At 39.5% G+C, this 27,464-nt stretch overlaps 3 protein-coding genes across 6 annotated transcripts in view; 2 read left to right on the top strand and 1 right to left on the bottom strand.

The window, feature by feature from the left end:
• The first annotated feature begins 620 nt into the window (after positions 1–620).
• Positions 621–3,235, top strand: terb2 (telomere repeat binding bouquet formation protein 2). Of its 2 annotated transcripts, none has more exons than XM_030415132.1 (7): positions 621–825; positions 1,728–1,809; positions 1,903–2,042; positions 2,341–2,402; positions 2,486–2,553; positions 2,649–2,728; positions 2,945–3,235. In XM_030415132.1, the coding sequence occupies exons 1-7, from the start codon at positions 747–749 to the stop codon at positions 3,049–3,051; spliced, it is 618 nt and encodes a 205-aa protein (XP_030270992.1). In that variant the 5' UTR covers positions 621–746; the 3' UTR covers positions 3,052–3,235. The 2 variants fall into 2 exon arrangements, with proteins under 2 accessions (XP_030270992.1, XP_030270993.1); XM_030415133.1 differs by having other exon boundaries at positions 2,652–2,728.
• Positions 3,236–4,382: 1,147 nt separating this feature from the next.
• Positions 4,383–8,710, top strand: sord (sorbitol dehydrogenase). The gene is made up of 9 exons (XM_030414020.1): positions 4,383–4,564; positions 4,663–4,696; positions 5,375–5,539; positions 5,824–5,983; positions 6,139–6,257; positions 6,743–6,808; positions 6,906–7,084; positions 7,927–8,048; positions 8,210–8,710. Exons 1-9 carry the CDS (start codon positions 4,511–4,513, stop codon positions 8,373–8,375), a joined length of 1,065 nt encoding a protein of 354 aa, XP_030269880.1. The 5' UTR covers positions 4,383–4,510; the 3' UTR covers positions 8,376–8,710.
• Positions 8,711–9,466: 756 nt separating this feature from the next.
• The window catches only part of apba2b (amyloid beta (A4) precursor protein-binding, family A, member 2b), a 69,013-nt gene continuing 51,015 nt past the window's right edge, over positions 9,467–27,464 (bottom strand). For 2 of the 3 annotated variants that reach the window (XM_030414016.1, XM_030414018.1), the window contains 8 exons: positions 25,392–25,427; positions 23,157–23,243; positions 19,493–19,678; positions 16,709–16,888; positions 13,811–14,023; positions 13,597–13,716; positions 12,563–12,703; positions 9,467–10,929 (listed from right to left, as the gene is read on the bottom strand). In XM_030414016.1, the coding sequence (XP_030269876.1) occupies positions 10,858–10,929; positions 12,563–12,703; positions 13,597–13,716; positions 13,811–14,023; positions 16,709–16,888; positions 19,493–19,678; positions 23,157–23,243; positions 25,392–25,427 (1,035 nt within the window). In that variant the 3' untranslated portion in view covers positions 9,467–10,857. The remainder of the gene's footprint in view (positions 10,930–12,562; positions 12,704–13,596; positions 13,717–13,810; positions 14,024–16,708; positions 16,889–19,492; positions 19,679–23,156; positions 23,244–25,391; positions 25,428–27,464) is intronic. The other variant, XM_030414019.1, reaches the window with a different exon arrangement.

The raw sequence follows: 27,464 nt of genomic DNA on the forward strand, positions 1-27,464 counted from the left end.
CTTACAGCGATAGAACATGAAGGATTTCCTCGAACCTTAAAGAAGAAAACATACTTTTTACTGCTCCCCATTACTGTTAAGTTCGCTAACTTGGCAAACGAACCAGATAAAGCCCAAATTATTCTTGGAAAACTAGCAAACAGGATACTTTTCTCTTTTGGTGGCTTTGATTTAAAATAGTAGGGTTTTAGGGGGGAATTGAAACCTTAAACATAAACAGCCCAACAGTTAGTCTCCTAAAAGCCTATCATCCAAGTGTTAAGATAGCTGACCTCAGGAAACCCAAATCATCATCTCACCAGCCTCCATTACTATTCACTTAGCTTACTTTGCTAACTAACCATCTAAGACCCATTTCGGGAAACTAGCCACACGCAGGACATTTTTTTCTTTAGGAGGCTGGAATTTTAAATTGTACAAATTTAGAAAACAACATATAACATATACAAACGAAACATTAAACAATAATCATAAGCACAACCTTACAATTAAGAATCGTAACAGCCAAGTATTAAGCTAGCTAGCCCCAGGCCTTGCTTACCGTTTGATTTGTCATCCCTCCATCAGAATTCCGACAGTTTTTGACGGCACGTAAACGCAGCAGAGCCGTTTGCGCGCCATACAACAGACAGCGGGGCAGCAACAGTTAGCAACAGAAGCTGCCCAACAGAGAAAGCAGACGAACTGTGGAGTTACTGCACTATTGTTTTTACACAATTATTAGTTGAAAGTAGCTAACAAAGCTAATGAAGACTGATGCCATGTTTAGGAATAAGTCTGCCTGGTTCTCCAGTAGTGCACCACAGGAATGTCAGAACTTTTGGGGTAAGTGCTGTTAGCTAGCTAACTGTTAATCAGGTCAAGGTTTATAGTAACCTTAGCCTATGTTTTTTTTAAGTTAGTAACCTAAGAGTTAAATTAATCTCCCACTGAATCATGTTAACTGTATTTATTAACTTGGGTAGTTAGTAGGTAATATAGTGTGTAGTTTCTAGCCTTAAAACCTGGAAATCAATTAGCAGTTTTGAACATCCAGTTCCCCGGTCTCAAAAAAATGCGATTTTTGAATAGTTTTTTAGTTAAATGCCTGTAACATGGTCTGTGGTTACAACCGGCTTAAGATATTTTGACATTTTGTTCTACAATATAAAATACATCATTAAATGTCCCTCAGTTTAATTATAATGCACTTACATTTCTTAAACATGGCAAGTGGATAAATGAGACTAGAGACTTTGGTTACGAACTATTCTAACTTTAACTTTGCAAGTTGTTGATTTATCAGTTTACAGAAATCAAGTAGAGTAATTGTGTAATAAGATGCCAAGTGCTGGGGATATTTAAGTCCTACACCGCAGTGTAGTCTGTTCGAATTGTTAGCTTTTTACCTCTAGCGATTTAATTTACACTTCGAAAATCACAAAAGTGCTGTTCATCTGTGAAGATTGTATTACTGGACAAAACAGTTAAGCATAATAAAGTTATGTTTGCCACAGAGATTCTTTCGGCAGTAATCCAAAATCCCATCCCCAAAAATTCACAGGTTTCTTGTCGAGGGAACCGGACGATGCTTACTTGCAGGTCAAAAAAAAATACATCATCGCAATGCCAGTCTGTACATAAACCACCTGCAGTTCACCGGGTCTCAATAATTCCTCTACACATTTAAGTTGGATTTAAGCTAAATTTAAGCTGTTTTTTTGGTTAAAATAACATTTTTCTTGTAGTTTTGGAGGGTGGGACCATTGCTGGTTGGAGAACAGCAGACTACCTCTTCAGCAAGGATGCTACATGTCCTGACACTCTAAGGTGAGCATGTATTACACCCGAAAAGCTGCACATTTATCATCTAGAAGATCATTTGAAAGTCATTTTCCCATCATTTCTGTTTCTTTTTTTCAGGATATTTGAAAGCAAAGATTATCTCTGGAACAAGGTGGCTATTTTTCACTGCTTGTTTCTGTCCACCTGTGAGAGGAGACAGAGCGTAAAGTCTGTGTGCATTGGTCATTATGTGCTGCCTCCAGCTTCAGTGCAGGAAGGTGAGGAAGACTTGTTTATTGATTTGTTGTAAACCATGCTAAATTAGTTGTTCCCAACCTTGGGATCTGGACCTGTAAGGAGATCCCAAGATTAGTCTGGATGGTTACAAGATGATCAGTAAGACAGGAAATATCATATAGTATAATATAATTAGTTAAATACCTGATTAGTTTACCTCTTCTGACCACAAAACTATTCAAAGGGAAGTGTCATTCCTTAGATTAACTTTATTTAAAAGGAAACCATTTTTTTTAAATTACTGAACTCATTCCATGTTTTGTCTGATTATCATTTAAGAAGTGAGAAACGTGGTTGGGAGGTTGATTTGGGAGTGTGAAGATGAGCAGTCAGTAGCAGAGGTAAGTACACCGGGATGAAGAATTTACACAAAGGCAGATCATGTAAATTACTGTAAGCTGCTTAGTTCAAATCTGTTTTGCAGGGTTCCCATAAGAGCTTGAGTTGCCAGACAGAGGATGAGCACAGTGAAGGAGAAGCCGGGACAAGCAAGTATGTCACTTTTCCTCTGAAAATATTTTGAATCAGAGAGCTCAAGGAAATTGTAAACTGTCCTGCAACTAATTTTGCCTTTGATACTCTTTAAGCAGATCTGAACCATGTGACACGGACTCAGCCCCTCTATGTGGTCATTTGCGGGATTATCCAGTTAGTAACATATTCACAGGTGAAACATTATTAATAATTTCATAGTTCCAATCATGCTGTTTTTTGAGTTTATGTCTGTACTTGTTTTTGAGAAGATAAGAAGTGATAACCATATTGAAGATGTGGTGCAGTACATATTTTTAGATAATGAGAGAGTCTTCTGCAGGTATTGGAGTATCTTTAGCATGTTCTGTGTGTTTACATGCTTGTTTTTCTGGTGATTCATTCACTGCAGGGTATGTCAGCATGGACAACCTTCAGAAATATTCTGGTGATCTGAGTGATTTCCATCCCGGGTGTGTCCGATGTTCCAGCTGTAAATGCTGCTTGCCACACCCATAAGCAGTCACACACTCAGACACAAGAGTGTGGAAGAAGAATACATATCAGTTGTGGTATTAACAGTCACAAGCAATATATATAATATAACAGAAATTTTGTTATTTGGTTTTTATTATGGTTGCAATGTGAAAATGTATTGTAGATGTTTACGTTGACATAAAATAAATCAGTGTACCAAGGCTAATGTTGATTTTATTTTGTCCACATTATTTCATTGTCTGTTTATTGTTTTATCACTCTCACATAGTCCCCATTTTTTTTCCAGTTGCCCAGTGAAACTGAAATAGGTAAATGGTACAAAAAGCTAAAATAACATAATTTCTTACATCTGGCTGACAGTGTGTACAATAGTGCTTAGTTTCTGATATAACAATGTAGTGAGGATACACTTGTCCAAAAGAGGAGTCACGGAAATTAAATTTGTGCACTCAACTAACATAGTTTGTCTAGAGACAAACCTCGACAGACAATCTGCACATTGTAAGAAATACAGCACGAGGTGTTAGGTGCAGTCATACTGACCAGAGGGCAGCTGATGGAGTATTTTGCTTTTTTAATCATCTGTTTGCAGTCTTACAGTATTAATGCAAGTTAATACACACAGGTTAAATCTGTTTTCTTAATTTCTTAATTTATTTTTATCTTTTATTGATTTCCCTTCTCAAATGTGGAAACATCACAAATGACAGACAGCAAGGGACAAGCGAGACGTATAACACGTGTGTTGTACGAACAAATATATCAAATGAAAAGGCTTTACAGCTGTTTACAATTTGATTGAACAAACACTTTGTCAAATAAGACATTTCAGCTTTTTTTTTTAACTTTCAATAAGACATTTGAAATCAGAAACCCTTCTCAACAATGTAGAAAACATGAGAAGAGGAAAAAGAAAATTGTTGACATATATCGTATATGTGTAATGTGTGAGTAATCAGAAAGACGTGTATTTCATACAAAAACAAACATGTACTATGCTCACAATGGTTTCAATTTAATTATATGTAAATGTAATATTCCCATCAGATGCGCCTCACTCTGTACGGCCTGTTTGCTATTGGACAATCGTATCGGGCTGAGCGTAGTATTACGTTAAAGTTAGAGGGTTTTCAATGGAAATCACATCACGGCATAACGATTAGACAGGTTTGATATCAGCGTATGATTGCGAACAAAATAATTTCAAAGTCATACAGTCACAAAGTCTTACAGAGCAATGTGAGGGTTAAATGTAGTAAAATTAGCGAGGTTGAATTCCTTGGCGTGGTCGCGGTCACCCCTACAGAGTGGACTCTTCCACGGGTCGTTAGCCAATCACATGCTTTGTTTTGGTACCTGCCCTGCTAGCAGGAAGGTGTAGCTCGCTGCTGGTTGTACTTTGACACCAGCTGCGGTGCAGTCTTGTTTCTTTGGACTCTTCGTCTGTCTGGTTCATGTTCAGCTCGCTGTCACAGCCGTCATGTCGCAGGAGAATCTGACCGTGGTGCTGCACGCGCAGGGAGACCTGCGGCTGGTACGACACGAGCACAAACGTGGTCCATGTGCATGTGGCGATTAGTTACACTCGGTGGGACTTAAAACTGAATCCAATCTTTCTGCATTTTCTTACAGGAAAACCGTCCCGTCCCTGAGCCAGGACCCGATGGTATGACATGTCTTAAGAATTTAAAGGTTCACTTCAACAAAATGTGTAACGTTAGACTGTCTGTGCAGGTTATGTGAGGTTATTGTAAGTGAAACTTTAAGCATTACATCAATGCAGGTAACTCTGGACACTCTGTTTCTTATTTAAAGAACACTGCATGTCAAAATGCTTTACGAATATATGAATATACAGTAAACTGCTGCTTTTAAAGCTTTCATAGCTTTGAAATGCATTAATGATTTTCTTATGAAGATTTTTATCTACTCACAATGCATTAGTGTAAAAAAAATGGTGTTTGAAATATGTCAGTCAAGATTGGAATATCATGCTGGATGTTTTTTTTGTTGTTTTTTGGGGGACACATTTAATATCCATAAGGCAAAATAGTCAGAATCTAAGATAACTTTCCTGAACTTTGTTAATGATCTCAAACAATAGACCATTCTAGTGTATAATGTTAACAACAAATAAGCTATGAAGACATTTTAGTAATGAAATCAATGTAATATGATTGTAACATGAACTATGGTATTGTAAAATGTTAATTCAAATTTAAAGATGTAGGAAATGATTGTGACCTCTGGAATCAGACTTGTGTGTGGCGTCTTTCTGCGACAAGGTGATGAAATGCATTCCCCTCTCATGAGTAAGTGCTGTCTGTCCATATGTTATACCCAGAGGTTTTGCTCAAGATGCACTCTGTTGGAATCTGCGGCTCAGACGTTCACTACTGGCAGCATGGCCGAATCGGGGACTTTGTGCTCAAAAAGCCAATGGTTTTGGGGCACGAAGCGTCAGGACGGGTGGTGAAGGTCGGGTCTGCAGTCGAGCACCTTAACGTAGGTGAGTGGGTGAGACACGGAAGGCGGTACCGTGGAAGTGGACGTGCTTTTAAATTTCAAACAACAATATTTATTATTCCAAAAGGGTATATTACTTTTCTCAGCTCTGGTTGTTTCTACTTGTGGAGCTGTAAATGCATCTAATCACATGCATTTGTGGTGCTGTAATCTCATAATTTTGATGTAAATCCTTCACATTTTTATACTGTTGAAATCCAGCTCACACTCAGATCTTCTGTGATAGTAATACCTTGATAAACTCATGCAGTGCCGTTTACTTTTTAGGTGACAGAGTGGCCATTGAGCCTGGCGTGCCCCGCAAGGTGGACGAGTACGTAAAAAATGGACGGTACAACTTGTCTCCAACCATCTTCTTCTGTGCCACACCCCCGGATGATGGAAACCTCAGCCAATACTACAAGCACAGTGCCAACTTCTGTTACAAGTAACGCTTTGTTCATGATCGCACCAGAGTTTGCACAACAACCGCCTGATCTGACTGCCAACTGACGCTCTTGCCTAACAATTGTGGTTATCCTTTTATGTCCTTCTTCGTCTTAATTTCTCTCTGATTTTTTTTTTCTTCCCCTAACGATGCAGGTTGCCTGACAATGTGACCTACGAGGAGGGAGCTCTGATCGAACCTCTGTCTGTGGGGATCCACGCCTGTCGCAGAGGTGGTGTGACCCTCGGCAGCACAGTGCTCATCTGTGGTGCAGGTAGAAATGAGACCAAAATATTGAAATTGAGTTAAAAGACTTTTGTACTTTTGTTTTTTTTCATAACAATCCATAAGTAAAACAAGACACGGCAGGCAGCATTTCACTGTGCACTGTTAGGGAATACAAACAGAGAGGTTGATTGGAGTAACATGCCCCTGCAGGTAAAGAATCAGCTTTAACTCTCGGTGGGCGTAGTCACAAAAACAAGACTCATACTGACTCAACAAAACTCAAGTGAGGGCAAAAACTGCCGAACCTGAACGCACCTCGTAAGAGACTTAATATTTAACAAATCCCTTATGTTGTAAAAAAACAAGCTAATGAACATTTAAGACAGATGTGTGTCAGGTGAAACAGCAAATTGTTCTACAAAGGGTAAGTTAAACTGAACAGGTCCAATGTAAATGCTGAGCACACATTATGTCATTCACTCTTTTTACTCTCTACAGTGGTCATGTTGTGTATTTCCTCTCTCTCCACAGGACCTATCGGGTTGGTCAGTTTGCTCGTGGCCAAAGCAATGGGGGCCTCAAAGGTCGTCATCACAGGTAACGCGCGCAGTTTACGAACATCCATCTCGGCTGAAACGGCTCGTACAGATTCTGTCCCGTCTTTTGTTCTCTGATCCACCTCTACTGCATTCAGATCTGTTCCCGGAGCGTCTGACAATGGCCAAAGAGCTGGGTGCAGACTTCCAGCTGACGGTGAAGAAAGGAGACGGAGCCCAGCAGCTGGCCAAGAGCGTAGAGGACCTGCTGGGCGCTCAGCCTCACATTACTATTGAGTGCACTGGTGTTGAGAGCTGCGTTCAAACTGCCATATATGTACGAGTCTTTCTTCCTGTAAAATATCACATAAGGGACATAATGTATTTTTTAGTCCACACTTACTTGACAGCTTTAGCTACTTGTTACATTACAGATTAAACTACCTACTACATTTACAGCATGTAAAATGAGCGATCTTCTTGTATTACTGTTTTTACTTAAAATGGAAACAAACAACTTCTGAAATCAAATCCTAGATGGGGTCCAAGTGCTTTTTAAAGACAGCATCCTGGTTACTGTCCAATGCAAAAACAATCATAAGAATCACAATTGGCCCACGAAACCCCAATCTCAGTGCTGTGAAAAGACACACCAGGCTGTATCAATTAGTAGGTAGGTTTTGTTACTGATCTAGTTAAAGAAAGAACACGTGGACATTCACTGTTGTTTTACCTCAGTTTCTGTCCCATTTCCTTATCACCCTCTTTGCCTCCTCCATCAGCCAAATTTGTCTTCTTTTGCAGTGTGAGTTCCCACAGTTATTCCAGTTGCTCCATAGTGACATGATGTAGTGACCTGGGTAAACAATGCCTCTTCCTTTTTTTGGTTGCCTAATGGCAAATGTGCTGTCTTGCTGTAATCCTTCCTGCATTTGCTGTGGGACAAAACAAGCCTGGACTAAAAGCAAAGTTTATAGGGTTCAGCCATTACACTGTGCAATCAATATTTACTTCAGAAAGATAAGCTGAAGGAAAAAGTTGTCTATTTTCAGTTTAGGAATTTGAATAATTTCTCCACCACTGCCTGTATTATATTCTTTATAATATTATACTCGAAGTCAGCCTGCTAAATGTTTGTTTTTCAAAAAATTCAAGTTATATTTGTCTGTTTCCTGTCAGGCGACACGTTCGGGAGGTGTGATCGTGCTGGTGGGCCATGGCTCTGAGATGGTCACTGTTCCACTGATCAATGCTGCTGTAAGAGAAGTGGACATCAGAGGAGTTTTCCGCTACTCCAACACGTAAGAAGATATTGATTAAGCCCTTTTTATTCTACAAGCAGACGTTTAAAGCAAAGTTGGATACAGTTCAACTTTAGTTTGTTTACAGTCAGTGATAATTAAGTAATAGGTATCACAGAGATTGAACTCTAAAGTAAAATGTTTGTCCTGCTGTGTTGCAGCTGGCCGATGGCCATAGCCATGCTGGCGTCCGGCAAAGTGAACGTGAAGCCCCTCGTGACGCATCGGTTCCCTCTGAAGCAGGCGATCGCGGCCTTTGAGACCACGCGTCAGGGTCTGGGGATCAAGGTCATGTTGAAGTGTGACCAGAACGACCAGGATCCCTGATGCGACCCGCTGGAGTGAAACAAACCTGACCCACTGCGAGCGGCTCAGCATGACGGACAGACACACACTGGACATTGACCCCTAGAAAGATAACAGCTAGTTGTAAGAGACAAACTACTAACAGACTACTTACTGCTGTACTGCCTGCAGGTCAGAGATGTTGTTGCATCAAATGGTACGAGTTATAATTCATGGCGCTTATTTAAAAAGCATTTTAATTGTTTTTATGATTTTATATAATTTACAAATGTGCTGCTCTTTACATTTCTGATAGTTTGCACACAGCCAGTGTAGTAAAAAAAAATGAAAATCCTTAATAAAAATAATTTAACAAATTGTCTATTTTTATTCTCACACAACCTGCACTACCTAAATATAGCCATTAGGGGGAACTAGAGACTCAAAGTGAAAACATTGCAGTGTTTTTGTCCCAATAGTACATAACAGGTACTATATATAAACAAGTTTAGAAAGGTTTTTTGTATTAGCACATGATTTGAAAGTAAATGTTGATTGGACAATGTAATGGCCAAAGACTCATGTCACCATTGGCATTTAGATTGGTTCCTTATAAACGTTTCTTTTGCTGTACTGCTGTGTTCCCCACCAGGCACAAAGTCTCCCAGGAAAATGAAGACAGACTGGAGATCCAGTCACTGGTACCTGGTCTCATGTATCCATTATAAAGAGTAAATGAATGAATAAAGTCATCTTTCATCCTATGTTATTGATAGCTGAGTCAACAATAATGGCACTTGAAAAGACCAGAGGGGCAAAAGTTGTGTTCACACTGTAAATAAACAGGAACCGAATATATTTAGCCATTTTATGCCAACAGGAATATCTACCAAAAGATTACAAGAACTACAATTAATTTACTGATTCACTTTGCAGCTGTGAGCTTTGTGGGAAGTGTGTATAGAAAGATCAAAACTCATAGCTTTGTTTTGAGAAATACCATAACATTGAAGTTCTTTTCTCTTCTTGGCAGCAGTGGGCTTTCACAGAAACAGATCGGTGCCACGGCTGTGCTTTCATACAGCGAACACATCCTTTTTTAAAAAAAAAAAAAAGAAATCTTCAGTCTTCAGTTTGATTCGGTCCAACAAAACCAGCCAGGTTTAGCTCAGATTTTATTATCTTGCCACAATGACATGGTACTACTTTACGAGGCATGCACACACATAATGTTCATATGGTTAAAATTTACTACAATGCATTGCAAAACCATTACTCGGTGGTAAGGCTTGTTTCTGTCACAGTGTGTGTGATTCACAGTTCTCTCTTTCCCTCTCAGGACTGAAAGCCAACATACAGGTGGGAAGATGTTCGCAGTGACTAAACCTGTGTGTTTTTGTTTTGTTTAGTTTTTTTTTCAACATGAGCACAATACTAGACGAGTTTCTCCTTATGTACAAACATTCTAATACTGCTTATGGCAATGGGACAGCTCACACAACACAGTTACATTCACAATCCGCTCATAGTATGCATGAGTTTTCAGTCAGGAACACTAAAGATGAACATACAGTAGAGTAGCACACAAAAGAAACTTAATTTCCTCACACGTGACTTTGATATCAAAAGCATAATTAATGCATGTTAAGAGTTGTATTCGGTTGCTTGTTATTTAAATGTGTGTGAGTGTTTGTACATGGGATTTAGAAAAGACTAATCTTGCCATTCAGAGGTTGAACTTGTGTATTGCCGTATGATGAAGCTGAATCAAAAAGGATATGGCATTTCTCCCATAAACCCCTGCTGCAAGCGTTGGTTTGATTCACATGTACATTATATCATCTTAGCATATTTAAACCCAACATTTCAAACACTCGACGCATTCTCCTTTCCACTGGCAACCACGATGGTATCCGGCATTTAATTGTGTCTCTGCCATCATCACAGACCGTTTTTCAGTTCAACAGCAAGATTCAATAAATATTTACAGCTGCGGGCCCCCTCCCTCCCCTCCGCCTCCGGTTGCAATATTAGCAAAATATGTATTTACACGAGAAATAAATAAACAGTGGAGAAAAATGAAACTATACAAGGAGTATAGTAGAAGTACCATATTGCATTACATGAATATAAAAAAATAAACTGTGACGCATTCGCTCGATAAGTCCGTCCACACAGTCTCATTGGAGTGACACAGAAAAAGCACAGACAGGACAAATAAATAATACACACACACACACACACACACATACACACGCACGCACACCGTCTCTTCAGCTGGTTGGATGGAAAAAAGCATCTCATGTCAATAAAATGGCCGATGCATGTTAAGCACAGATGAAGGAAGAGATGATGATGATGAAGTCATCAGCTCAAACAAAAGAAGAAAAAAGAGAGACATGAATCGACAGGGAGAAGTGATCCTCCCTCACCCCCCCGGTCACTGGTCAGCTTGGTTTGACCCATAAGAATACCAATCACAGCTGATCACAGCCCGTCCTGTGGAGCGGTCCCTGGCCATTGTTTATATGTACATAGGTGTCTCCTGTCCTGTCAGAAGTCTGAACATGGCTGCGGGCATGGTCTTCATGTGAATCTGACATTGAGAGAAAGAAAACAACAACACAGTGTCAGTGAAAAGTGTTTTCTTATTGATATTCAGAAGATGCATAAATCTCATGACTGAATGGATTCATGACTAAAACTGTGTATAAGCAGAAGACAGAAATATTCATACACATTCTTTTTGACAGATTTATGAAGCTGTGTGTACGCCTGATTCTGTTTTATATTCTTTTTGTCTTTGGGAAAACCGGCAGGTGTGCGCAAGCTTCATTCCCAATCCCACAATTATACAGAAATGGAGGTAGAAACACCCGGCGTATCTACACTCGTGCCGGCTCCACCACTCATTGGTCCCAGAAGAATGGTAAAATAAGAAGCGCAATGTGGTTTAACTGTCTGTGTTCTCCAGCGGCACCAGAGCAGCTGTCGCTACGTGCGACCGTTACACGCGGCACATGGACCCGTAAATCATCATTAATAATGATAATGTCTTCATCATCATTCCTGTAAGTCAGACAGATGAGCACTGAATAAACACAGAGCTCAAACTGACACAGACTTTTCAAAGCGCTTTTCAATTCAGGATCAAATGAAAAGATGATGAACTTGGACGTAACGGCTCCAATGTAAATAACAAGTGATCAAAATTCTTTTATAAATATGTGTGGGAACAGGCGTACACACCGTTTTTTGTATATAAAGAAAGTTCATTCTTCTGGCTCCTGGTATTCATTAGCTGGCATTTTCCTGACCTTCTACTTCTTTGGCATAACTCTCCATATATATGTTTTCTATATCGATTTATCTCCGGGTTTCTGCTCTGACTTATATTATCCCACAATGCAACATAAAAAGTAGTGTAAAATCAATGGTCACTAAACACGATTTATTTACCATCTCGCAGTGTGCAGACAGGTCAAAGAGGTAAATTTAGAAGGCGGTTGGGGCAAGAGGAACAATCTCTGTGGAGTTTTTGATTTTTCTGTCTTATACACTAAATATTCCTCTACACAGAGATCACAGACCTCTGGGTAGTAAACAGCAAGTGATTTTGAACCCATGTTTTAGACTCGACACTGAAATTAACATTATAGATTTCTTCCATCCGTCCACAGCACAGAAACCTCCCCCCATATTTGCAGTCTTTATTAGCTGTTTGATATGCTTGGCTCTGACTATTCCAGTTAGTATTGCACTTCCACAAAATACAACCTGCCAGAGACAGAATTAAAAGAGGAACTGTCAGGTCGAGGCAGCACAGGCCGAGATATCCTCACTTTTACTGTCCAAACAAGCTGGATCCAGCATTTCCTATAAAGATACTCAATCACTCCTTTTATTAGTCTTCCCCCGCCCGGTAACATCTTTCAAACCTAACGACCCAGTTTGTAATGCAGGATTTCTGTTAAAAATGAGTGGTCACCAGGCCGAGCCTGAAATAATCCATCTGGGTTATTTTCTTGCTTTGCTTTAGAAAGTTTCTCTGGAGTCAGGAAGAGATTAAACAACTGTTTTCCAAGATCTTTACTGGCAGAGAACCTCATTACTAAATGCAGAACCTGTAGAGACTCTGCGCAAATAGGGCAGATAAAAGATACACATACGTAAATGTGTATATAATTATTCTCTGCGTGTATGTGTGTGTTTGTGTTCATGAGTTAAACCTCTCCGACGGAGTTCGACAGGGCCTGGACAATCTTCTCATGTGCTGTTGCCACCACACTCTGCCCGTTGATCTCTATGATCCGGTGACCCACACGGACTCCTCCTCGCTCAGCAATGCCTCCTCGCATCAGACTGCATATCTGACGAGCAAAAAAAAACCATTCACACACACACACACACACAGAAGAAACGTCTACATGTTAGACGCGTTTTGCAAGAATTCAGAGGTATATGCCAGTGGAAAGGTGAAATGTCTGTAGCAATGCTGTGATGGCATCTAAAACTGAGGCTACAACAGATTTATATTTAAAGACAGTGACAAACTGCATATTACATCTATGCTAAATACAATGTTCTTTTTAGCAGGATTTGCTTTAGGTGTATATTTTTCAAGGCGAAACAGTAATTTATCACAACCCTGCAAATGACACAGTGTTTCTTCAGTATACCCAACACAGGGCAAATACAATAATGAGGAGATTAATCTAAACTGAGGCAGGAACGTACACATGCCGTACAGGACAAGTACGGAATATACCATACTCACCATTAAAATTAACAATTTACTCACAAGAAAAATGCAAAATCACAAAAAAGGAGCACATTTTGATTACGATTTGAGTAAGGTTGTTGAAAGTATCGATACTTTGATTCGTTTTTCGATGCCGCATTTTTTTAAATAATTTAATCTCCGTTACTCATAAACTCAATAGCAATAAAAGTATCACCGCTACAAATTAAACAGATCCACAATTAGGGTTACAACCCAAGGCTGCACAGACATTAACTTTATCAACAATGTGTGGTTATGCTTTCAGGAACTCTTCTTGTACCACCACTGTGTACAGGTTATAATTTAAGTGAAGACAAAAATGATGCCATCCGAAGGAGCGTTTTTAATTTAAGTGGTGGTTTTGAGAGAAGTATTGAGTATCACTTAATCATATTGTACTGAACTGTGCCTAATATTCTATATCACATTGACCACCCTACATGCTCCTGGGTAACAAAAAGAAGTCAGAACTATACTTACGATGCCGTTTTGGACACTGAAGCCCAGCTGATACTTCAGATCTGGTCTCTTGATGAGGACAGTGGTGACAGGAGGGCAACTGACAATGTTCATCTTCACTTGAACCTGGTTCTTCAAGCCCTTTAACAAAAGAGCAACACACATAAAAGTTGTTCAGTTTTACAGAAATCATACTTATTTTACAGATTTAACTGCATCTCAAGTGTCTCTGTACCTTAATGATTCCCTGACAGGTGGCCAGTGGCAGCCCCACTAGGCTGGTGTTGTTAATGGACATGATCTGGTCTCCGATGCTGAGCTTGCCAGAGCGAGCGGCTGGCCCGCCGTTCATCATGTTGGCTAAGATAACTGTGGGCAGGATGGAGCCCCAGCCCGACTCCACGATCACCACACCCAGGATCTCCCCTTTACTCTTCTCCAGCTGCAGCTAGAGGTGGAGAGAGAGGAGGAGACAGTCTGTCAGGTCTCATCCTGTACAGAAGGTGACCAACTACAACACCATGACCAGAGCACACTGATTGACTGGAGCCTACAATAAAAACACAAACATTTCAACACTACTGTGTCTTCATCTGCTTTAGTAAATCTCAGCAGCACTGGATTTAGTTTCCAATTTCTGAAGAATGTGGAAAGAAATATTTTTTACTTAAAACAATATGAATCCTTTTTCCTTTAGAATAACTGTCAGAAAATTCACTTTTTCTCTCCTTTTTCCTTCCTAGTCTGTTCAGCACTGTGAGACCCTACCACGATATCTATCCTATTAATATCTCTGGTTGGATTATATTACTTCAGGCTATGTTGCAAATCAATGAGCAGCTCTCCTTTCTGGCGATGTTGGATTTATTATTTATTAGTACATTATGTGAAGAAATACTACAATCTCTCAAACAACAGCTGTATATTTTATCCATGAATGGATCCTCTGTTGAACTTCTACAGTTTGTAGCATATTACCACATATATCACTGTAATAATATGAAACTACATAACCATTACGTTGACACATTCAGCAGCTAAAGGACAGATTCTTTAACAGTCAAGTCAATCCCATTTAATTTTCCATTATTGTTCAAATGTGGCCTGCATTGCTGTTTATAAAGAGTATACAGTGCATAGGTAGATGTCTGATTTAGAGAAGTGCTCTCTAAATAATGTTTGTAATGACACAATAATACAGTTAATATGCCAGACATTAAAGCTGCCGCAAGGGAGTTTTTTCTTAATTCTGGCGGCCTCTGTGGACAGAAATGGTATGAGCACCACTGCCTCCTGTCGTAAAGATATTGATCTGGCTCGTACATTTGTTTTGGAAGTGTGTGAAAGAAAGACACAAAATATCTGCAGTACTATTTTTTCTTTTCTACTCCATGAAATCAGACCTGGGACAGAGCGATCCCTGTTTACATGATTCAGTTTAAATTCGATCTAAAACCCGCAGGACCATCAATTCTTTCTGCCAAGGCTTCTGTCTTCTGCCGAATCACGCACGCTCGTGATGACGTCATTGTTTTTACGGTACATGCATGAAATATCCAGAGTGGTAAGTTTTGAGCAGTGTATTATGTGTTTGTGAGAATAATGTATTTTGTCAGCGTATTTTGGAACAATTTCCTCCTTGCATTGTCTTTTTTGAGGCCTTGATGATGAGGAAAAAAAATGAAGTCAGAGAGGTTTCTTAGCTTTTGTTCACAGGCGATGAAACACTTTTGGAGTGTTAATATATATTTTGTCTATGTTTAGAAATCTTCTTCTTCTTTTCTGTTTTTATCTTGTAAAATTTGATTTAAAACATTTGATATGTGCATTTTATTTCTATCTCCGGCTCAATTTAAATGCTTTACCTTTAACTTTCAGCTTGGGTTGTACATATTTTAGAGATGTGAAGTATTTGAAAAAAATCACAATAAGCTAAAATACCATTGCGGACACTGGAGGAACATTTCTATGGAGTTCTTCAACACCAGTGTTTGCAGGCTGCATAATGATGAGGTAATGTATGGATCTGTGGCTGTTTAAGATCAATAACTGTAATGTGAAGATACTGACACAAAGAAAACTTGGTTTTAGTGTCGTACAGTACCACCAGACTACAGAACAGCTTCTCTTCTCAGGCTGTGATGTCTCAATTGATCCTCCACACTCCAGCATAAAAAATAGGTTTAGTTTTATGACTCATCCAACTTGCAGTCAAATCCTACCCGTTGACAGGCATTGAAAATAACTATGAACTATAAAGAATTAGCCAGTCCTTTTGCTGATGGTTCGTATGCTTATGTAGGTCATACAGAGGCATCAGTATTGAACTGAAATCGTTTCATAATCAATTAAAAGTTCCTTGCTGTTTGTTTAAATCTAATTAAACAGTCTTGACTCTGCCCTCAAACCTCCACCTGGTGTTACCTCAGTGAACAACATCTGATGATTATCACTTCGCCACACAGAGGTTGATCGGTGCTTAAAGCCAGATGAAACATTTAATTGATTTAATTCTGAATTTATAACATCAGCATTTCGATTCACACTGCTTTACAGATCCAAGTACCGTGTGGATCTCAACACTGTCTTAATGTAGGAAACAGTTTTCTGCTCACACTCTCAGATGCCAGCTACTCATGAAGCCTCGTGAAATGAACTTATTCTCCACACAGTTGGTGAGGAAGCTTTATCGCTTCGAGAAAGCCCAGTTTCCCCATCATCGCTAAAAACTACCCATGTGCCTCTGAAATAGCAGCTGTGTGGTGGTGCCCATGCAGCCTCTCTGCTCGTACAGCAGAAACTGTTTCACGGTTTGTAATTCTCTCAAAGCCTCCGGTAATGCTTTCAGCGCACACTGTAAGTTCAAGAGGAAATGCTACAGCGATAATATTTTTTCTAAAAGCCAAGAGTTGACATGCTCAAAGATTTTACTGTGCCATCTGCCTCCTAATCTGTCTAATTAGTTAACAGCTACTGTATATTTTCTCTGATGGCCCTGCAGCAGGAGTGCGATTTGTGCCACACGCTAAATTTCATAGCGTCTCGTTTTTTTCCGGCACCAACAAACATCTGCGGGAAAATCTTGAAGTTGCAGGAAATTAATTCGTGTTCTGCACATTTGATATACACCAACCTCTTTGCAGTTTTCAGAGTTGGAGAAGTGAATGAGGTCGTCATTGTACATCTCCTGGGTGTTGATGATGTCACTGTACTCCTTCTGGCTCAGGTCCTCAGGGTTGATGCCATTGGCTCTCAGGAACTCCTGATAAGCTACGCTGAACGCCTGGCCGATGGACTGAGCGATTAGCTGGGCCTGCAGGCAGACAGAAGCATGTGTTTGTGATCTTGTTTTGTTAGATCCACAGAAGCTCAGCTTCACTGAGTTATATATAAATAACAATAGAGTGGGGAATGAACATCCGGTGGCATCAAACAATAGCGGCATTGAGTTTGCCAAGAATATGTCGTGGCATAATAGAAACTGATTTTGACTGTCATAAGCTCTTTGTTTGCATTTTCAGACGAGAGCAGAGAAGACAGGAGCATTTCCCTGCTGGAGTCTCGATGAGGAGGAATGAAGTTTAATGATAACAGCCATAGAAACTAGATCTACACAAACTAAATGTTCTGTCTTTACTACAGTGATGGAATGATATACAATTTCAGCCACACAAATCAAGGACTTTAAAGCAGTTATTCACAACCAGGACGAATCGTACCTAACTGTGAACCCATCATGTCACCCACTGATTTGTGGACTACCATTTTAAAGCATCGAGTTGTTTGGAGTTACATCCTTCACCATTTTGTTTTTTTGAGCCAGAAGTGACCATTTTCAGACAAGTGGGTGGTGTTGAGAAGAATATCCTGCTTGGATCTGACTGAGAACTCGAGGACTTGCCGTGGTAGTGTCTTGTCAATCACAAGATAATCATGCTCTATAGCATACCCTGCTATATTATCTATTATACTCTAAATGGGACCATCATTTACAACATGAACATAATAGTGTATTGAAGAAGACCATGAACTCATTGGGAAACTATTAACTGAGGTAATAATTCAAGTAATAAGTCGTGTCAACCCTGCATTCAATTTGACGGGAGGACACTTTAGGCACTTCCACATTGATTTCACTACCTCTATATTTTAAACAGTCATTGCTCACATCTCTGGGGGTGCTTCTGCATTTGCCGGATAGAACATGGGAAGATTGCAGAATACCTCAGCTTCATAAATAAAATAATTTTGACAAAATATACATTCACTTGTGTTTAAGGGAAAAATACCCATACAAATTCGATTAAATGTCAGTGTGAGGTTGATTTTTAGTGCGGCTGCTGTCACAATCGCCAATGAACTCGCACCTCCCACCAACCTTGATTGATACAGCTGACAGATAATTGGTCGCAATGTGAGCTTCACTCATGAACTCAAACAAATAAGATCTAAGATCTGAATGTCTGCTTTGACGAAAATATGCACTTTTATAGAATGATCCTCAAGTTTATAGTCAGTTAAAATAAAGAGATTCTAAACATGGTGGGTGTTTTTGCTGAAGGGATGCTTTAGCTTATCTGTTAGGGTTGTGGGGGCTGCACAGAAGAAAACATTGGGGACCTGACACAAAGGATATTTGCTACCAAGGAAGATAAAAGTTAGGAAAAAGGGAAATTAGTCAAATATGAACTTGCAACAAAATGAAAACCTGAGGAGATCTTTGCTGCATAATCTACATCATTTTGCATGCTGTATTCCCCTGTTTTCCTTTGTAATTAGATTCTGCACTTGCATATAAATCTCCTGAAGAATCTGCAGACAGTAATGGCCAAAACTCTCAGAATCAATACACTCTGGCTGAGTTTTGCACGACAATAAAAAAACATCAAAACCAAGCAAACACTGCACACAGCCAGTGGAGCCACAATAACAGAAACTGTTTATAAGTTGATGGATGAGCGGCTGAATGGTTCTATTATAACTCTGGCCGGCCTTTAAAACCTGGCAGCAGAATGAGATGAAGAGAGGACAGATTGGAGTCCAGCCTTTCTACTGACTGGCAACAGACACTGAGCTGCTGGCTCTTCTGTGCAACATTGTTCCTCATGCCAAGTCTTACTGAATCTGTCTCAACAAAACAAGCAGTGGCTCTCTGTCTTTAAAAAAATAAATTAAAGATTTTAAAAAGCCCAGCCAGTAGTTGTCATTTCACGTCACTGAGCTGCTGTGGTCAAGGTCCCACAGCATTGTTTTTTGAATATCTATATTTGAGTAACATTTGTGACAAGGCTCAGCAACACGCGGAGCATCCAACGAGAACTGAAAAGTGCTTGATGTAAATCCTGATTAAGACAAAATCAGCTTTTTCTGTTTGGGGGATCAATATGTGGAATTCCTCCTGTGGAACTCAAACTGGATCTTGACTGGGATCATTTTAAAATCAAACAAACAGTTTTTGAAGAGATCACTCATGTAGTCTTTTTTGTAGTACAGTTTATATCTAATATTGTTCTGTATGTATTGTCTTGTATATATGTATTGTTGAGTTTGTGTTTGCATTGTCATTTGTGTACGTGTTGTTGAGTACATCTATTTAGGGACAGGATTGGACACTTGGGCTGTAAATGTTTTGTTGTGCGGCATCAGTTTATGTTACTCACTTTTACAATGTACAAATAAATATGAAATTAATAAATACATGTGGAGCAGACACAAAAATAGAAATTAAGGATTAAAGAAAATAAAGTAACAAAGCAATAACAATCCTCCTCGCTTTACTTTCTTTAGATGTTGGAAGACTTTTCTCCAAAAACACCTTTTTTGACTTCCTCTCAGCTACTTCCTGTCATTTAAAATGGACAGCTACTCTTATAAAGTGTGACCACATACATCAGGTTTGTGAACTTGAAGCACTTACATCTTCAGACTCAAAGACATGGCATATCATCTTGTACTGCTTCTTTGCCTCTGGTGCCCCGGGCGTAGTTTCAATACAGTCCTGGGAGGCTGTGCGTGGCATCCGGCGTCTCGCCATCAGGACCACAATGTTCCCAATGTCTGCGATGTAGGATATAGTACGGAGTGCGTTGTCCATCATCGTCTCCTGTTGGCAAAATCAACCAAAGTCTCACACGTCGAAGACAAAATCAACCTTTGAACATCAGCCCAGTTATATCCACTGATGAATTTAAAGGTATCATTATCATCATCAGTGTTGTGAAGGAGGCATGTGGCTGTTTTCTTGAGGGGCTGCTGTGTCTGACTAGGTGTTTTGATTTATTGTGGATTTATTGTAGGTCTCTCTTGTAAATATGACTATAATCTCAATGGGAGATCTTAGTAAAATGAAGACAAAATAAAAAAAATACATATTTCTTTATAATACTCTACAAGTACAGTTTCAATTTGTGACTTTATAATATGTCATGTAGGGTATGAAGACATATTCGCAGCTGTGAGCCTCAAATCAAATCCATCTGGACCCAAAATCTGGAACAAAATGAAAAAAAAATATGAACACTGTAAAGTTGTAATCTTTTTACATTCTGAATTTTTGCTAATTATCTTGTGTGGCCTGTCCTCTTCCAGGTCAACACAGTCGAGTGGAGACTGTATGATTCGGGCACCACTTGGCAATACCTCATCCTGTTCGTGTGTCCTCCTGGATCCAAACTCTTCACATATATTTCATGTTATTTCACTAACAGACATTAAATCAATTACATTTGTAAGCTGTGATTTTGTTGTCCTATGCATGCAACATCTACTGCATGTCTTCCATCTTTTTTCCCTGTCAAAAGTGTTTTTCTTTTTCAATATTATACTTTTTTCCTCACTAGAATCGAGGGTCTAAGGACGGAGGATGTCATTCAGGGTACAGATTGTAAAGCGCACTGAGGCAACTATACAAGATACAGTAGGATGTTATAAATATGTGTTGGAGAGTACAAGATGGAGCCAGTAAATAGAGAAAATACTCACATCACAATTCCACATTTGAACCAACAGTATTTTGCAACTGTTACTAACTACTTCCTTTTTTAAAAAGTATTAAAAAAAGGTCTAATGGGATTAAATTAAAGTGTGATAATTCACAGATAAATTAGATCCTGAGTACCTGTTCATCTGAAAATAATAAATAGGTGTGCAAAATACTCAGCCAGCATCTGGATATCAGAGTTTGTGTTGTTGAAACTAAGTGATTTGAACGGTGTAATCGTGTTTGTTCAGTCAGTCAAATAACTGTCTTGTGTCGTGATGTGGATTTTATGAGGCTTTGTTTCTGAACTATAGAACTGAAATTAGAGAAGATATGGACTTGAATCTACGGGTTTGCTGAGATGGACTCATTTGTTCATGTTTTATGATAATGTGCTCAATTTCATTTCAGTTTAGTTAACTTCACCTCATTAACTGTGCCTGGTGGTTTTATTCCATCAGCCTAATTAGTGCTGTTGTTCCAGCCCACCTTTGGAGTTGTTCCTATTATGAATCAATGTCAGAAACCCCATGCAAGCTACAACAAGGCTTTTGATTGCAAGCACGAAGGCTTTTTCACTCTGAATCTCTCCGTTAAGAGAGCCAGGACCACTGGCAACCAGATGGAAAAGGGAGGAAAATAGACACTGCATTGCAGCACGTTTCTGCCAGGCGGCTTCCCACACACACACACACAAACACACACACACACACACACACACACACACACACACACACACACAGATGACCAAACAGGAACTCAGACTGACATACTGCAAATGAATCATCTATCACGTATACATTAAACTGTTACTGTGAGCACAAAGCTCTATTTATGATCCAAAGAACTGCAGCACTCTCAGAAGCATTTCTGCCCCAATCAAAGTCTCTGCCTCCTGTGAAGGCTTGTTCTTGTGCTTCACGCAGCTGCATATCACGACGCTAAAAGGCAAGAAAACTTTGACGAAGCTCCTGCAAGAGTGAGGAGAAGCTTTGTTTAAGAAAGAAACTTCAAGATGAGAAAATCTGGTGGATAAATGGGATTTTCGACCTTCAGAAATCAAACTTCACTCAATTTTTTTTAACTTTTGGACTGTGTGCGTCTGTCAAATAACTGAAAAAACAAACACCCATATTTTACCTCTGATTGGTTCAATAAATGGCTAACTCATTACCTTCACAAAGGAGGTTTTGTTTTCACCTTTGTACATCTGATAGTTGGTTTGTCTGCAGGATTAGACAAAAACTACTGAACAGATTCCATCAAAACTTGGATGGTGGATGGGTTAAAAGAAAATCTCCAACCAGGCACATTTGAAAATGCATATCCCATGACCATTCACCTACACGTGCTGTTGTATACAGGAAGCAGATTGTACTAGTTGGTTGCTTAGCTACAGAAAAGTCTATGACCGAAGCAGAGAAATGTGAATGCTCTTCACTTCCTTAATAATGTGATTTTGTCAGCAAAACATTGAAAGCAGCCATTTTTGTCTTTCTTTTCCATGACTGCATTATCGTCGTCTGTCTGTGTCCTTCTCAATATAAACAATATAGCACCCATTCTGTCAACGTAGAAACTCAAATACTCCAATGTACGTGTGGTGTGCCATTCTAATTATTTGGATGTTTATATGAAGCCAGTCACACAATATCAATAACCCTCTGGCACCAAAACCCCCACTTATAGACTAAATTTATACAGTTTTAAAATGCATATTTTCATGCACTGTCACATTCAATATATATCCTGCTTGCTGTAAATAATTGTCAATATAAATCCTGCAAGATAAATATAATATAATGTAATGTAATGCATAGATATGTGTACATGCATATATCATAATTTACATTATCTGTCTACCTCGTGTGCGCATATTTATCCTGTGTTTATTCTGTATTTCTTTGGAATACTCAATTGCTTCATCACAATACTTGTACAGTGACACACAACCCACAAAACAGCTGAATTATACACAGACTTTTTGGTGTTTACTCTAACACTGTTAGGGTCATTGGTGATTTTAACATACTGTTAATACACCTACTTTCTTTTCAGATGTTTTGCGCACTACATTCCTCTCCCATTTACCATTTTTTTAGTCTTTACTAGTCGTTATCTCATTTGTAGCTGTATGTCTGTTATTGAGTAAGAACACTGAGAATAATGTGAAACTGGAGTCACATTTCGTGCATGTGAACACATACGTGGCCAATACTTGGCCGATTCTGATTTTAATATACACCAATGAAGAAGAGTTGCTCTGAGTCACCCTCCACACGCAGATGTTCGTGCAGCATTTTTAGGCCTGGCAGAGTTTAATCTCACCCCGGGTCCAAAAGAAATCTGACAGTGACATCAGGAGATTAAATAAACAAATAAATAAACTACAATCAGTAATGGCATTTCATAACAAGCAGTATGTGCCCACAGTTAAGCTGCAGTTATGTCAGCTATGACACAACAGCACTCCCCTGATGTGTAATACCTCAGTGGGTGGCTGAGGCACTGGAAGGGTAAACAGCTTTCATTCTCGCCGGTGAGAATAACACTCTCTGGTAAAAAACAGAAACATGATGTACGTGTGCTTGCTGTCTCTCACCTGTGAGTCTGCGTTGAGGACTTTGATCCTCTGGGTGGAGATGAATAGATCAACCTCGGTGAGGGTTTGAGCATCTCCGTCTGCACTCTGCATCAAGATAAAAAAAAAATAACAGAAGAGGTGGTTAGATCATCTCCTTTGACTTTCCAGATCTTTGTGCCAAACTTGGCTGTACATGATTTACAATTGTCTAAATGGTGTCTGTGTTAAATACAGGAACGTATTAGTTTAGATATCCAAAATGCATGCATGTAAAGTTCAGGGTCCAGCTGGGGAAAATGCTTGTTAGATGGACCGGTTGTTAAGTCTAAAGGTGAGGTGGATAAGGCAGAAAAAGAAAGCGTCTGGCAGTGGCATTACTTTACATCAACCGTCTTGGCACGAGGATGGCGGGCTGGCATGGAAACAGTTCATCACTAAACCCTGACCAGCTGGCTGTATTTGAGAGTGAGAGCAATGCAGCTTCAGCAGTGGAACAAGTCTGCTCACTTCTCCCTCCTTATCACTGTGCAGTGCACACTAATAAAATGATATTTGTCTTTCCTTCATTAAAAGAGCCGCATGCATTTCACAAATAAAGCAATAGTGCCAAAAGCTGTTATTGTAAATATTTAATGTCATAAATGGTGAATCATTTATTAGAGACGGTGGCTTGAAACAATTTTTATACCGAGTATAGTTTCTTAGGATACATTAAAACTAACTAGAGATTGGAAAAAGATGTAACTGAGTGTTGTTGTAGTTTCAAGAACACCTTTTGCCTGGAGAAAAGGTGCGCAGTCTTGCTTTGTGAACAGAATTCAACTTGTCTTGTGGATTTAATGTCCTACAAAGGCGATTGTTACAGGATAAATGACAATCAGCCTCTTCTATGATGGACTTCTGCTTACAAGATCAAATTATTAGTATTATTATTAACGTGATGTTACCACTGAAAAGTTTGATTATAGCTAATCATGTCAGGTTAAGGTAAAAAGAAAAGAAAAGGAAAGAAATATAAGACCTGACAACTAAATGAGACCAGAAATGTATGGCATCCCACAACAAACAATTACTTCAAACAATGTTGAATTATACATTTTTGGCTCTGAGTGCGCCGTAGTTATTCAAAACATTGAGTCTTAAAGATGCTTAATGCAGTCAGAACCGAGCTTGTTTTTCACCATCATGCCACGGATGATATGAGCTGAGATGTTATTACTGCAAGAATCAGCTGATGAAAACTGAGTTAATCACATGAAAACAAAAAAATTACACGCACTGAATTACAATCTAAAAAAAATACAAGTCGAAGTACAACTGAATTTGCAAACGCAAATTAGAGTTGCAGCTGATGAGGTAAACATTGTCATATTCAGTATGTTGTCTGTTTTTGTCAGCAAAAGCTAAACTTGACAAAGCCTTTTGATTTCTGGTATCTTTTCGTTTTATCTTGGTACATTCATAATGTAAGGAGACTGGTTATTGGACGTTTGTAGTGGCTTAAAATCCTCCTTAGATTCTTATTCTTCGGTTTAAAGGAACAAATATAAATTTGACTTTTAAATGTCATTAATAGCAGTCGTGTTACTTGAATCACTAGAAAATTATTATAAATTCCTGCACTCGGTCAGGGAATAAAACAGCAGGAATCCAGAGCATGGGTAAGAGGTTCATCCCAATGTGCCATTGTACTCTTAATTGGACATTTTTGATCTAATGAAAGTGTTATAGCACAGGCTAATACACAGTAATAAAGTTATAAAAGGACCTGTGTGGTAGAGAAACCCGTGAAGTAATAAATCCTGGAGCTTCTCCCAGAGTGTTCTGCTGACATGTCTTCTGTTACCTGGCGCTCAAAGTAGTTCCACATAAATTCATGTAAATGTGCTGTTACTGAATTTGGCTTTAGCGGCTCTGGTGCCTTTACATCACAACTCATCTTCGGTCCGAATAATGGGTCCTTTAAAAAAAGCCTTTAATGATGCGTCTGGTTAAATTCTATTTCAACTAATGTAGGAAAGACTCTCACTACTAAAATGCATCGCCTTTCACATAGAAAAACAAAAGTGTTCGTCTTACTTCTGGAAAACCTGACAAAGATTTGTTCGACTAAATTAATGCACAAGACAAACGTGACACAGATGGGAGGAGGATGGACGGAACCAGACAGGCACAAATGAAATGAAAAAAGAAAAGGTAAGAGTGTAGGGAAAGTGGCCAAAGGGTCTTCCTTTTGCTCTGTGTATTACACACCGCCTTTTTCTTGATTTTGGCAGCCTTCTGTACCCTCTGGCAGGCGGGCAGGCAGGCGTTGGAACGGGACAAGGTCAGCGGATACGGGAGCACAAAAAACAGGAGGGAGAGGAGGAGGAAATAAAGAAGGTAAATAAAAGAAGGTAAGACAGTAAAGCCTCAAACCAAACGGCAAGTGCGCTATCGCTGCTCAGAGAGAAAGAGAGAAGGACAGAGAGAGAGAGAGTGAGAAAGAGAAAGAGAGAGAGAGAGAGAGAGAGAGAGAGAGAGAGAGAGAGTGAGAGAGAGTGTGTGTGAGTATGTGTGTGACTGTAAATATGTTTGTGGAGATAGCGTTCGCACAGCCGTGTTGGTTATCAGATACAAATCAAAACAGCAATTACAAAGGGGTCATAATTGCTTTTTCTCTTTTAAACACAGCAAATCAAAGCGTGCAGACATGAACTGACACTGTTCCTGCGGTCTTAACTTCGATGTAAAGCTCTATAAGGAGGGTTTATTTCTCTTTACCAGCACTGCGGCGAACAAAGACATCAAAGTCTATAACTGTTTACTTCCCTCCATGTTCATGTCACAGTCTAACCGCTATTACCAGAGGAAGACTGGCTGGAAAACAATCAATGCTCAAAGAGGCAGTGGAGGGGATAAAGCCCCGAGCCAGGATTTAAACTGTACGCTTGGGGTTTGTTCTCTGGGCTGGAAAAAAAAAAAAAGTCAAGTCACTATATTTGGAAATAAACAGCTTAGATGAACATGGAAGCAGTTTTACATGTGTTTGATTAGCTCATCAGTAATTCTGGTCTTGGCGTGGGCCCTACAGTTGCTGAACTTGCACTCATAATCCTTCAGGGTACTTTGTAATCTTTCAAAATCAACCCTCCTGTATAAAGTTCAAGCCATCTCCATCTGCCATCGCCCAGAGGAAATGATTTTGACCTTCATTACGTTTTCCGAGTGTGAGGCTGGATGTTTGCCCAAACCAAGACAGTATTAGATGAAAAAAAAAAAAAGAAAACAGCCCAGAGGGAAGAGTCTTTTTTGGGGGTTTTCGTTTTATGACAGTTTGCTCCTCCGTCGTAAGTTCTCACGCAAGACAAACATCTGAGGCTTTCAGCAACATCTACTACTCTGCTAAAGAGGAACTGAGCAGGGAGGGGACAGACAGCAGGAAAGAGTGAGTGTGTGTGTGTGTGTGTGTGTGTGTGTGTGTGTGTGTGGGGGGGGGGGGGGGGGGGGGGTGAAGCTGCATAAATATTACATCAAACAGAGTGAACATCATGAAAAGAAGATCTGCATAAATAACCTCTACAGCCTTGCTACGATCTACCTGGCACACTTTCTTTCTGCGCTATCCAGCACTACAGAGTCTAAGTGCTTGTATGTACTACATGTGTACTTGTTCGGGTTGAAGTGGAGCAAAAAAACACGAGCAGGGCTGCACGTTACTGCCTGTGTGGTGGGGTTTGAGTGCAGTCAACGTTTGTGTCCGTCTCAATGTCAAAGATTAAAAATGACATTTGCTGTAAAGCAACTCATTCCTCCACAGGGGACAAATCAAGGAGATAATGGACGACTTCCTGTTCAATGGAACTTTTACAAGCAGGGGACAGGCACTAAACAGTGAAAGCTAACTGTTGCCATGGATTCATCCTGACAAGACTTTTGGCAGGGAAGGCAACTGCATGACAGGGAGTGAGCGAGCGAGTGAGAGAAGAACCAAACATAGATTGGATAAATATGAAGTGATGCCAGTCGACAGCCTCATTGTGGTGAAGAGGGCTTTTAGACTGAAACAAGCTAACAGGCACAAAGACTTTCAGACCCTCCGTCACTTTCCTCTTTGTTTCAGAATGTTGTTTGATTTGGTTGTGACCCATGAAGTGAAGTAATTAGGGATTTGGGGACGAATGCAACTACAAAATGTATGTAATGTATGTAATTTTTCTCATTAAAGTCAACAGAAACTAATCATAAATACATCAATGCGTTCATTGGTTGTTTTGGTCTTTCATGCCACATTCATGGTTACATGCTGGCATTTATGGCTCAATACCAAAATTAAATATTCGCTTG

This window comes from Sparus aurata, chromosome 4, assembly GCF_900880675.1.
Source record: "Sparus aurata chromosome 4, fSpaAur1.1, whole genome shotgun sequence".
NCBI classification, from domain to species: domain Eukaryota; kingdom Metazoa; phylum Chordata; class Actinopteri; order Spariformes; family Sparidae; genus Sparus; species Sparus aurata.